This window comes from Poecilia latipinna, unplaced genomic scaffold (genome assembly GCF_001443285.1).
Source record: "Poecilia latipinna isolate Pla-1442-1.1 unplaced genomic scaffold, P_latipinna-1.0 Scaffold1491, whole genome shotgun sequence".
Classification (NCBI taxonomy): domain Eukaryota; kingdom Metazoa; phylum Chordata; class Actinopteri; order Cyprinodontiformes; family Poeciliidae; genus Poecilia; species Poecilia latipinna.
The window spans coordinates 120,354-131,665 of NW_015114107.1; the positions used below are offsets into that span (position 1 = coordinate 120,354).

Here is an 11,312-nt window from a genome sequence, read left to right on the forward strand (position 1 = left end):
AAACCCAATTAAAAAAAATCGGCAAGGCCCAAAAAAAAAGGGAAACCTGGGGGTTTTTTTTTTTTTTTTTTTTTTTTAATAAAATAATCTCCTTCTGTTGTAACATGAGCCACAACACTTATGATGCTCTTCAATATAATCCCTGCGATTAGCTGTAGACAGGTGACTTGGTATCGAGGTCTTCCAAGGTTTTAAAAAGTTAGTTTTAAACTCCTAAAATGTTCTATTATTTTGTTATTCTTTGAGCTTTTATTCAAAGTTATATTGTGATAATCTGACACCAGCCCAGCTGTGAAATTATAGGACAGCATGAAGCTGCAAAATCTGTCACAAATTTATCATTATCACAAAATGACCAGATGCAATGTGCATGTTTTTAGTGTTAGCTAATTATTTAACCTTCCCTTGGTCCTAACTTGAAGCTCAGGAGGAATGCAGCAAATGTCACGGTCAGACAGCAGGGATGCTGGGGGAGTTTTCCCATCATGTCATCAGTTTCAGAAACCAGACATACACAAAAAACAAACTCGCAAAAGTGCATACGGGGTCAGAGCGAACCTACCAGACAGAATAAAAATCCTTGTGGGGACCCCGTCTCTTAAGATAGCAAGGGAGTTAAGTATTAACCTTCATTATGCCTATGCTATCTTTGGTGAAACATGTTAAACACAGCATAAACATTTTAGAAGGCAACTGGTAGCAAGTTGTTCTAGTCAATATGAAGCTACTTTAAAGTAGTTTAAATGCTAAAATAACGATACCCAAAAGCTCTTTTTATTAATGTTTAGTTTTCCAGAAGCTAGAACCAATTAATGCTGTTTTTTTATGAACCAAAAGAAGAAACAATATATTTTTTTATTGTTTATTGCAAGTCAAGTCACTATTGCAACATTCACTAATATCATTGCATATCACATGCTTTCCTGACACTGTGCAGCCCTAACACAGTTGTACCATATGACAGTAAACAACTCAGACACATGATATTTATGGCAATAAGTTTTTAAATTAACACAACACGCACCACACAGAGATGTAGATTTACTGCAGAAAGCTAATGGGTCAAAAAGAATCATTATCTGCATCATCATCTGCTGTTGTTTCAAACTCAAAAAAGTCATGTTTATTTTTGGTCCATATGGAAAAAGGTAATTTCCTTAGCACATATTTATGTGCATTAAAAGAGGAGTAAAGGCGTTTGTAGAGACACAAGTGTGTTTTCAACCACACAACTGTCTTAACTGAAGTTATCGGGGACATACTATATAGGATGTGAAGTCTTATCTCATATATAAGATGCTCTTCCAATAGGTCACTGTATAGCTGCTATGGCACAGTATGGTCATTTTCATCCAATTTCAGTTAAGTTCCTAATGGGAAGGAGACATGTAATCTAACCTTGACCAAAAAGACCCATGGATTTTTAAAACAATGATTGTGTAATTTTCCTCAGGGACAAGACAACGCTAACTCATCCCAGTGCTCTCCACCTGCACGTATAAACTTGCATGGTTCTGAAATCTGTTCTCTGTTAGACACAGAATCTGCTACTCAGGAAGTAACCTCTGACTTATAACTATGAGCCAGGCAAAAAGTGGGGATACAGATAAATGAAAGACCATCAGAAAAAAACTGAGTTGGATGATGACTTTTTTACAATCCCTCCTTTTGATTTTCCACACCATGTCTGTTCTGATTCTCTCAGGATGTCCCTCAAATATACTTTAGTTCATTTTTTTTTTCCACAGCTAGTAATCGAAACATCTGTGGGAACTGATAGTCTGTGTTTATTACAAACTTACTTACTTTCTTTTATTTTCGTTTAAAATTGGTTCATGAAGGATTTAATTTGCTCCAGAAGTTTATTTGCATAATAAGGCTGAATTATGAAGCACTCAGATAAAATCTCACACCTGCATACCTACCCGATTCATTTTTTTTTTTTGTTTTGTTTTACATTTAATTGAAATCTCCATTCAAGTGTTTAAAATGCTGTGCCTGTGGGCTACAAAGTTTAGGAATGTTGTAGAGCCCCACTCAATAAATCCATCAAGTTAATACAATTTGATGTGAAGAAGCGGCGTCACCTTTTTCCCCCCTTTGGAGCATTTTGACTCTGCAAGCCTTTGCAAATGTTTTTTGTACTGTGTGTTACATCATTTGACATTTTATTGGGGAATGAAGTGCTTTAGCAGGAAATGTATGTCTGTCACATTGGCACTGGTTGACTCATTCTTCCAGTATCCTGGACTTCAGGGCAGAAAATGTAATGTTTCCAGTATTTCTGATTCACGACAGCTCACTTGGGTCTCAAACCATATGCTTTTAAACATAAAAACATGGGGATGCACATTTTAAAATAAGGCATATCAAAAGTTCATTGAAATAGCTGTTCTTAACTCAGTCCAGAAGCCAAAGATTATAAGATCCTGAGCAAATATGTTTCACCTCAGTACATATTTTCTACAACAATGCTAATTTTTGTTTTTCCATTTGGGTCTCTACTGCTCTTAGAAACAATTCAAGCACTCAGAAAAAAACAAAAAAACAAAAAACAAAAAGAAAACACCCAGGCATTTTCCTGAGGGTGTTCTACATCCTTGCTCTAATCGGTGTAGGATGCATCTCCTGAGCTCTTTGTAGGAATTACTTCTCAGTGCAACTCAAAACCTAATGGAGAAATGTTGTGATGGTGTCCTGAAGGCAGAGTGTTAGATAGAGCAGGAGCTTCTTAAAGAGTCAAGGCCCAATTTCAAGGCATTTAATTGCATCGTCAAATTATGTTTCAAGTCATGTTTGATATATTCAGTGTTGTTGTTTTTTTCTTAATTATGCTCTAAAATGGCACTATGTGCATCCTAAATAGGACCTAAAGTAGTTGTATTTTTTGTCAGATTCACTTCCTGCACTTGAAGAGTAGCACCTTATGGTTATTTAGAGCTTTATATAAGTTTAGTTATTCTTCAGAACATGCTTATGCTGCTCAAAGTGTCACTGAAATGTGTTTCAGTGCTGTTTCAAAGAATAGGGAGTTTTGCTGTTGAGGTTCATACATTTAAATGTGATATTTCAACAAAACATTTCTACAGCACTATCTGATGAAATACAAGGCATCAGAAGTGTTTTCTAACATTGTGGATAGCTTGCAAAACTTTCTGAATGTCAAGAAATTTGATAAAAAAAACACTTATTAATTAGAGATTACAAATTAGCTTACCTTTTTATTGGCATTAAATTAAAGTTGACTTAAAATAATCACCATCTGAAGACAGCTATAGGGTATAAAAGTTTAAACATCCGTGGCATAACTTGAGTTTAAAACGTGCAGCTTGATTTAAAGTGAACAGATACCATCAGATTGCTGAGTTCTTTGTGTAAATTAAAAATAAACATATATTTTATGGAATGTCAATATTTTTTAAAGCTGTTTGGTTAAAACGGCACATTTTATTTAAATAAAATATATTCTTGTATATATGTGAATTACATCTTTTGGAGTTATTTGAGGTGGCTGACCCCATCCTGACATCACTTAAGAACACATTTATTTTGACATTGCGCGTTTCCATGACTACTTCTCACAAAGCACCTGAAGATGCTTTTGGAAACAATATGACATCATTTTACGTGACAAAAAACTAAATTTATGGCAGCACCTTGGTGCTTGAAAGATTTTGTGATTGCCTGCTTATCCAAGTGAGACTTTGTTTATTGTACAAACACTGAATAAATAATGATTACAATAATAACTTTTAATTTGAACTAGGAACTGTCATTTCTAATCAAACAAACCCCAAATGTCAATCCCGCTTATGGGAAGCAAGTTGACCTGGCAGCCATCCCACTCGATGATTATTTCCAGTGGTTGACAGCGAGAGGAAATGCACTACACTGAGCTGTTGAGAGACTCGGGAAAACTGTTTACCTTTCTCAGTTTTTTTTTTTTTCTCTGCTGTCCCGTCGCCATCCTCTTTGCTCTTCCTCCCTCCTCCTCTGCTGCTGTCACGCTCTCCCTCTCACCCGCTCATAATCTGATGCCGCTGTCATCGTGCTGACAGATGTGTGTGTTTGTTTGACCAAACTGCTGAAGCGACGCTCCTGCTCGTCTTTTAACAGGGACTTGTTACTAATGACTAATGCACGCCACAGATAGGACAAATCTGTCACTTACTGTAAACTAACCTCGCACTGATGGAAAGCAACGCTCGCCTTTCATGGTGTGGGCCACCTGCGTTTCCTTTGCTGTTCGCCTCAGCCAAATGTAATTACGTGGCATGTCACTGGCACATTATATAAGTAGATCTTTTTTTTTTGTTGACTCGCTGACAAAACAAAGCCATGCTACAAGAATCTGTTGTGAGTACCAGTAACCGTATGGCTCCAAAGGCACCGGCTAAGAGAAATGTCTCCGTCAGAAGTGTTTCCGTCTCCTACAGGACTTTTTTTATTATTATAATAGCCTTGCAGCTGAGTAATCTGTGATTTTTCTCTGCTTATACACATTTTGTTCATTCAAACAACCTCTCTCTGCCTAAACAATCGCTTCTTCCTCCATGGGGTGCCTTGCCATGCTCATGCTGTCACCGCATACGATGGGGAGAAACTCCACAACAGAAAACGGTTCTGATTAATTGGGAAAAAAGGGAACCTCCTCTCTTTCCAGTAAACTACGCAGGGCTGCTTCTGCCACATATCAATTCTCTTTGGAGGGTCCTGCTTATTGTATGATTCATAACAACTTATTAAACAATTGCTTTGTTTACATGACTGTGTGAAAACGTGAATCACACTCAGTCTGTTGTTCCTGTTGCTGTGAGGGTTTTGGAATTCCTTCGTCATTATTTGGACACAAAATCATCTCCTTCCAGCGGTCCAACTCTTTCAAGACGTATCTCATTGTGTTGTGTATTAAAGAGTGATGCCTATGCACCAAATAAAAATAGGTTTACTTGTGGCTACGGGAAGGAGATGTTGCACTCTGCAAAACGTTTTCCTCCACATTGCTATAGTGTGTAAATCTGTTGCTTTTGGAAAACCGATGTGAACCCTGACAACAGCGGATACAATCTCAGATGAACCGTCATACGCATCGGTCTGAGCATTAGCAGGAGAGACCATAAGCACTCATCATCTGTTTCACCTTCTAAACATTTTAAATGTTTAGAAGACTACTCTTTATGTTAGATAGTTGCGTCAGCTGACAAAAGCTTGGAGGGTTTTGTTTGTACATGTTGCTCTTAAGGTCTGACCACAAAATTTGAATCAGATGCAAATCTTAACTCTTTTTGGCCAATGCGACACATGGTTTTATTTTGTTTGCTCTGCTCTGGATGTTTATGCTGCTAAGTGACCCGTTTTCAACAGCCAGACTGATTACTTGACTACGCAGAGCGTAGTGGATCAAGTGAAGAAATAGTTGACGTCCGGTCACCGTTCGTGGAAAACAAATGTTTCCACAAACGCATAATTGCACAGGAACTCACCTGAATGTTTTCCTGCACTAAAAAAACAACAAAAAAACAAAAAACATTTCATGCATGCAGAGATTAGCCCTTACAACAAATTAATTAGACACTTTAAATTAAAAACAAGAATAGTCTCTTCTTAAACCAGCATTCTTAGAGATTTTGAGGCAAATGCTAAGGTAATCCTATAACTCAGAAGTGTTCTCTAAAACTCTCTGACCCCTGTGCTCCTGGGAACAAGTGTTTACTCTGCCTCCACCAATATTAAACAAAAGCCACATATTTTCAACATTAAGATCCTACAGGCTCACCTCGGGCCCGGCTGCCCGTCAACCTGGATCAGTCAGCTTGTCCCATGTTTGGACCACCTCCGGATGTGTATATGCGAAGCCAAGTGTGTTTGATTGTGTTTATTGAAGTCAAAAGATATCCCTGTTCTATCAGTTTGTCAAAACAATAGCTATCTGCATGGCCAAAGATTACGTGCTTGTTTTGGAGATGCAATGCGAACTGACCTTCCACCAGAGTTTCCGTATACATTCAAGCTGCTTAAGGCAGTGAAAGAGTGGGAAAGAATTTGGATGTAGAATCCTCACATTTTATAGTTGTTCTTAAGTAAAACACAACAGAACATCACCAAGGGAGAGCAACAAGAAGTAAAAGACTGAAACCACCGTAAAAAGTTTTCACCACTAATTATTATTACATTGGATTAAGAAGCTCATTTCCCTTCATCATGTAAGTAGGGCAAGAAATGAACTAAAAGTCAAGCATAGTTCATATTTGTCCTGTTGTTTTACAAAGTTCGCTATTCATAGGCAGCTATATACAGTAAATAGTACAATTTTCCAAGTTGCAGTCAAAAGCTTCAAATGGATTTTATTGGGGTTTCACGTAAAAGACCAATGCACAACAACAGACAATTATGAAGAGGAAGGAAAACCATACATGGTTTTGACATTAGTTAGTGTTTACAAATTAACTTAAAAAGCCGGTTCTTTGGACGCCCAAATGTCTCCTCAGATTTTATTGCATAAAAAGTATGTTTGAAATAAATTACCAATGAAAAAATAATAATTATATCAAATGTTTATTTATATGGGACAGCCAAAAAGAAGCATCAGCTTCTATAAAATGAGAAGAGCAGAGTGCTACAAAACAAATAAAAAAATGCAACTAAAAGTAAAGACATCTGAAGTATATGAAAGGGTTAAATCACACATTGCGTTTACTGTTCACAATCTTCAATGTTAAATTTTTATTTTGCACAGGCTACAGTCGGCCTTTTAGCTGTCTATCACATTAAAATCTGTCCCGACTTTGTGCAGATTTATTTTGAGTGTTTTCTCCCAGATTTGTCTAAAGGTTGAGTTATAGTGGGGCTTTTGAAAGGGCACCCATCATTATGTTTTAAACTTTTGCAGTCGTGCATGCTAATCACTTTTCAACACCTTTAAGGAGTAAGCACTGTCCTGAACGGTTCAAACTCGGTCCACATGCTAAGAGATACAGTGATGCCACACTGGCAGGATGTGGGGAATAGTGTGTGTGTGAGAGGGTTGGGGCAAAGGTCAAACTTCCTGGGTAAGTCTTGGAACCCATAGGCAACTGCTTGCAGTTCTACATGCATTTGTGGTTGTAATGTGACAATATCTGGTCCAAGTTGCATTGATACTTTTGGAAGCTGTGTCTTAACTGCCTTGCACATTGCCAAATGTGGAAATTGTAGTTTGAAGAAAAAATATAATTATAGCCTTTTACAATATTAGCTTGTGGGAAAATACCTGAGCATGGAATTAAAATGCCAAATTTCTCCTCCATAGTCCAGTTAAGATTTCCAAAGGGAACTGAGCCAATTATATTTTTGATAAGCCTCAGCTGCCTGTCTTTGTAAGCTGGTGGACACAAAGCAGGCAGTACTGACACATAATGGATCTTGCTAAGTTGTAGACGAAAAAATTTCAGAGGACCTCTGTGCCTCAGAAGGTAAAATTAAAAACAGAAGCCACTGTGTTTTGTTAAGAAATATACCATCGACCACTAACTGCTTTCTGAGCTTTGCTATGTCCAACCAGAAGGCTGCAAACTTCACAAGGCAATAACATTAAACTTGAAGAGGTAAATATTTGCAGCACCCATAAACTTTGTGGTATTTCAACACTGAGACTATAACAGTGAGATGGATGCAGCAAAGCATTGTTGATGAGTAGTAACTGGTCAGGTTTAACTCACCTTAGTGGCCTCTTGAATATTTGCACTATTGAAAGACATATTCTTATACATTAAGGCATCTAAATATGCAAATTATTCTTACAAACACACTCATATGCATTCATGCACATGGATGGGATGTATTTTGAAGTTGGTATGGCAACATTTCTATGCACGTATTCACATCCTTTGAGTGGTGCATGTTTGACGGCTGTATATAGCTTTTAACGATGTGTGAGATGCCCCCAAATACCAATGAGTCACAAGTCTTAACTTTGAAAGTTTTAAATGGTGAGTGTATGCATTTAGACTGTGAAAGCTATACCTTTAATTTAACTTTTTATACAATCTACATTGTATCAGGCTAATAGATGACAGCTTGATATTTTGAGACATTAAAAACCAATAACTTTGTTATTTATCCAATGGTAAATTTGGCTTCCAAAGGAAAAAATAAATAAATACAATATCAACCTAAAAGACTACTGATAGCTACTTGTTTTAGTAAAATTATATTTCTTCTAGCCTTTATTTTGTGTGTGTGTGTATCACAGAGATACGGTTCAAAGGGTCCAGGTGGCAGGCATGAGGGCCCCAGTCTTCGTTGGAGTTTGGCTCTAGAGTCCACAGGAGCTTCTTCAATTGGACACATTTCACAGGTACATATAGACCTTTGCAAAGCAACAACAAAAAAAAGATGCGCAAGAAAGGCAAGACCGGAACTGTTGTGGTCAGTCCTTTTCTGAGTTATGTGTTTATATAAATATTCTAGATAAGTGCCTTGCAAAAGCATTCACACCCCTGGATCTTTTTTTATATATACAGTATATTTTTCATGTTACAACCACAAACTTTATTTTATTTCTCATGATAGATGAACACGAAGAGCTGCACCACTAGGAAGAGGGAAAATCGTGTTTTTCCAATTTGTTTTTACAAGACAAAGTCTGAAAAGTGTGGAACTTTTAGAAGGATTCATCTCCTCTAAATGGCTTCTGACAAACTCCAAACAGGACTGCTCTTTCAGAGTTATTTCACATGAAGATCTTATATGTGGAGCGCAAAACTAATAGTTCTCCTGTCTACAGATTCTTCCATAAGCCGTCGCTCTCTGGACGTCCTCCAGAATTACATTGGGCCTCTTGGCTCCTTGCCTGACCTGCCAGTTTAAGTGGATGCTAATGTCTTTGTAGGTGTGAATCTGTCAAAATCTTCTCAATTTAAATAATTTTATCTCTGACATGTATAGTGTGTTCCTTGGTGTTTAAAGTTATTTAACAATCCTATGGGTGTCAGGGTACTTGCTTGTTTGGGATTTGGCTTTTGTATTTTTGAAATATTTTCTGGTGTTTTATTGATGTTTTAGAAGTTGGGCCAGGTTTCCATGATTCGAGTACACAAACTGAAGCAAAGCATTACATCACAACATGAGCGGAACAGGTGCTGGAATGGTCCTGTCATAGTGTGAATGGCTCACGTCCTGAGTCAAGCTGGAAATTGTGTATCGTGCTGGAGGGGGAGTCGTTTCCCTTTGTACAAACCGTGTGATCCAAAACTGATCTTGTGAGTGGGTCATTTTAATTCACTGATTCTAGATTTAAAACACTAAAATGAATGGCCCTCCCCATGATTATTGTTTGATATTTAGTTTATTCTTGTGTTCTCCTCTTTGTGCGTTTGGATTTAGTTATTTTAGACCTGTCTTAATTTTTCCCCCTTTGTTTTTTAGTTCGTTTGAGTTTTAGTCACTACCATCTACCGAGACCGTCTGGGATGACTCCTACCACCGTCACCCCAGACGGTTTCAGTAATTGTGTCTATCGGCAAGACGCTACACCCGCCCGGCCTGCTGGCGGTCAGAGGGTGCCATTTACCGTTTAGTTCAACTCCCTTTGTGTTCGTCTTCCTCTCTTCCTCAGTTTCCATTTTTCTCCCTGCCACAGCTGTACCACATTTTCTCTGATTAGCTTCTTTGTTATTTCCTCAACATTCAAGCTACTGGTTTTTGTTTGTTTCTTGCTGGATTCTTTCCTTAGACAGTCCGTCACACTCATGCCAGTTCCATGTGCTTTCCCCTTAGTGACTACTCTATAAGTCTGTATTTTTATCATTCAAGAAACTCTCCAAACTTTTGCCTCTGGTTCTGCCTGCATTTTGGTCCAACTAGAACCCAAATACAACGATGCCTTCACGGAACACCTGTTTTAATACTGACGATAAAGTTAGTTATATTTATTAAATGAGTAACTTGTGAAGGATATTCTTTGAACTTGACTTTTTTTAGGGTTATCAAAGTCTATCAAAAAATTATCAATGAAATACATTACAGTGGTAATAGTGCTAATTAAGATGATGTTTCTGTTTTTGACCCAGGACGTGTGCCCATGAGGTCATCACTACTGGTTCTGCTCCTCCTGATCGGCGTCCAGGCTGTACTGAACATGGGAGGTGGTTTGGCCCGGAACCCTGGAGCAGCCAATCACAGAGCAGGGCAGCAGGAGACAGCAGCAGCCAGGGGACAGCTTTCTCAGGACCAAACTTCATATCAGCAACACAGGACCACCCATCTTAGAACCAAGAGGACACACAGTGCAACCTCAAACATGCACAACAGAAGCCCTGTCATTGGGGACTCTCCAGCAGGTTCCTCTCCAGACCCCTCCAGCCCGGTGGTGGACCCGAAGCTCTTCTCTAAGAGACATTACCGCCCCTCGCCTCGTGTCGTCTTTAGCGAGGTAATCCCTTCGCATGACGTTCTGGATGGTGAGGGTTATGACTTTGAAAGGGTGAGGGGGCTGAGGGTGAGGCGCAAAGCAGGATCACACACCATGCATCGAGGAGAGTACTCCGTGTGTGACAGTATAAATACCTGGGTGAACAAGACGCGAGCCACAGACATGTCTGGAAATGAAGTGACAGTACTCTCCCACGTTACAGTCAACAACAAGGTAAAGAAACAGCTTTTTTATGAGACCACCTGTAGATCCCCGACGCACAGGAGTTCTGGAACCGTAATCGGAGGACGATCTGGAGTACGAGGTGGAAAGCAAGGCTCCAAGTCAGGCAACTCGGGCTGTCGAGGCATTGACAGCCGCTACTGGAACTCCCACTGCACCAACACAGACATATATGTAAGCGCCCTGACCGTCTTCAAGGAACAGACAGCGTGGCGTTTCATCCGCATCAACGCTGCGTGCGTGTGTGTTCTCAGCCGGAATTCTTGGTCAAGAAAACCGGGACACTGACTGAGGTGGACCGCTCTTGACCACTGGACTATGAAAGCAAACACACATTTCTACGAAACAGCCACTGCAGCTTCTATGCCAATGCTCCTATCATACACCCACTGATGACAGCAGTCAATAAACATGCACACACACACAAACACACGCACACACACAAACACATTTCTTCATTCAGTCCCTTGTTCCCTGACCCTACCTCAGTCAAAGAAGTCCTAGTAGTTTTAAGTTATGAGGACTGCATGTTATATTTATGGTTTATACAGACAAATATAAAAGTATATACAGTATGTGTACATATACAAAATTATTTCAACTTTTTAAATGTTAATGTTGTTATTGTTGTCGTGTTGTCCATGCTGTTATTTATTAAACACCTCAGTGCTTGCCTGCC

General features: G+C 38.9%; 1 protein-coding gene across 2 annotated transcripts in view; it reads left to right on the forward strand.

The window, feature by feature from the left end:
• LOC106963075 (neurotrophin-7-like) overlaps positions 1-11,312 on the forward strand; it is a 27,455-nt gene extending 16,143 nt beyond the window's left edge. Inside the window, exons 2-3 of one of the 2 annotated variants that reach the window (XM_015057793.1) lie at positions 8,231-8,335; positions 10,050-11,312. In XM_015057793.1, coding sequence (XP_014913279.1) covers positions 10,061-10,921 — 861 coding nt within the window. In that variant the 5' untranslated portion in view covers positions 8,231-8,335; positions 10,050-10,060 and the 3' untranslated portion in view covers positions 10,922-11,312. The remainder of the gene's footprint in view (positions 1-8,230; positions 8,336-10,049) is intronic. The other variant, XM_015057795.1, reaches the window with a different exon arrangement.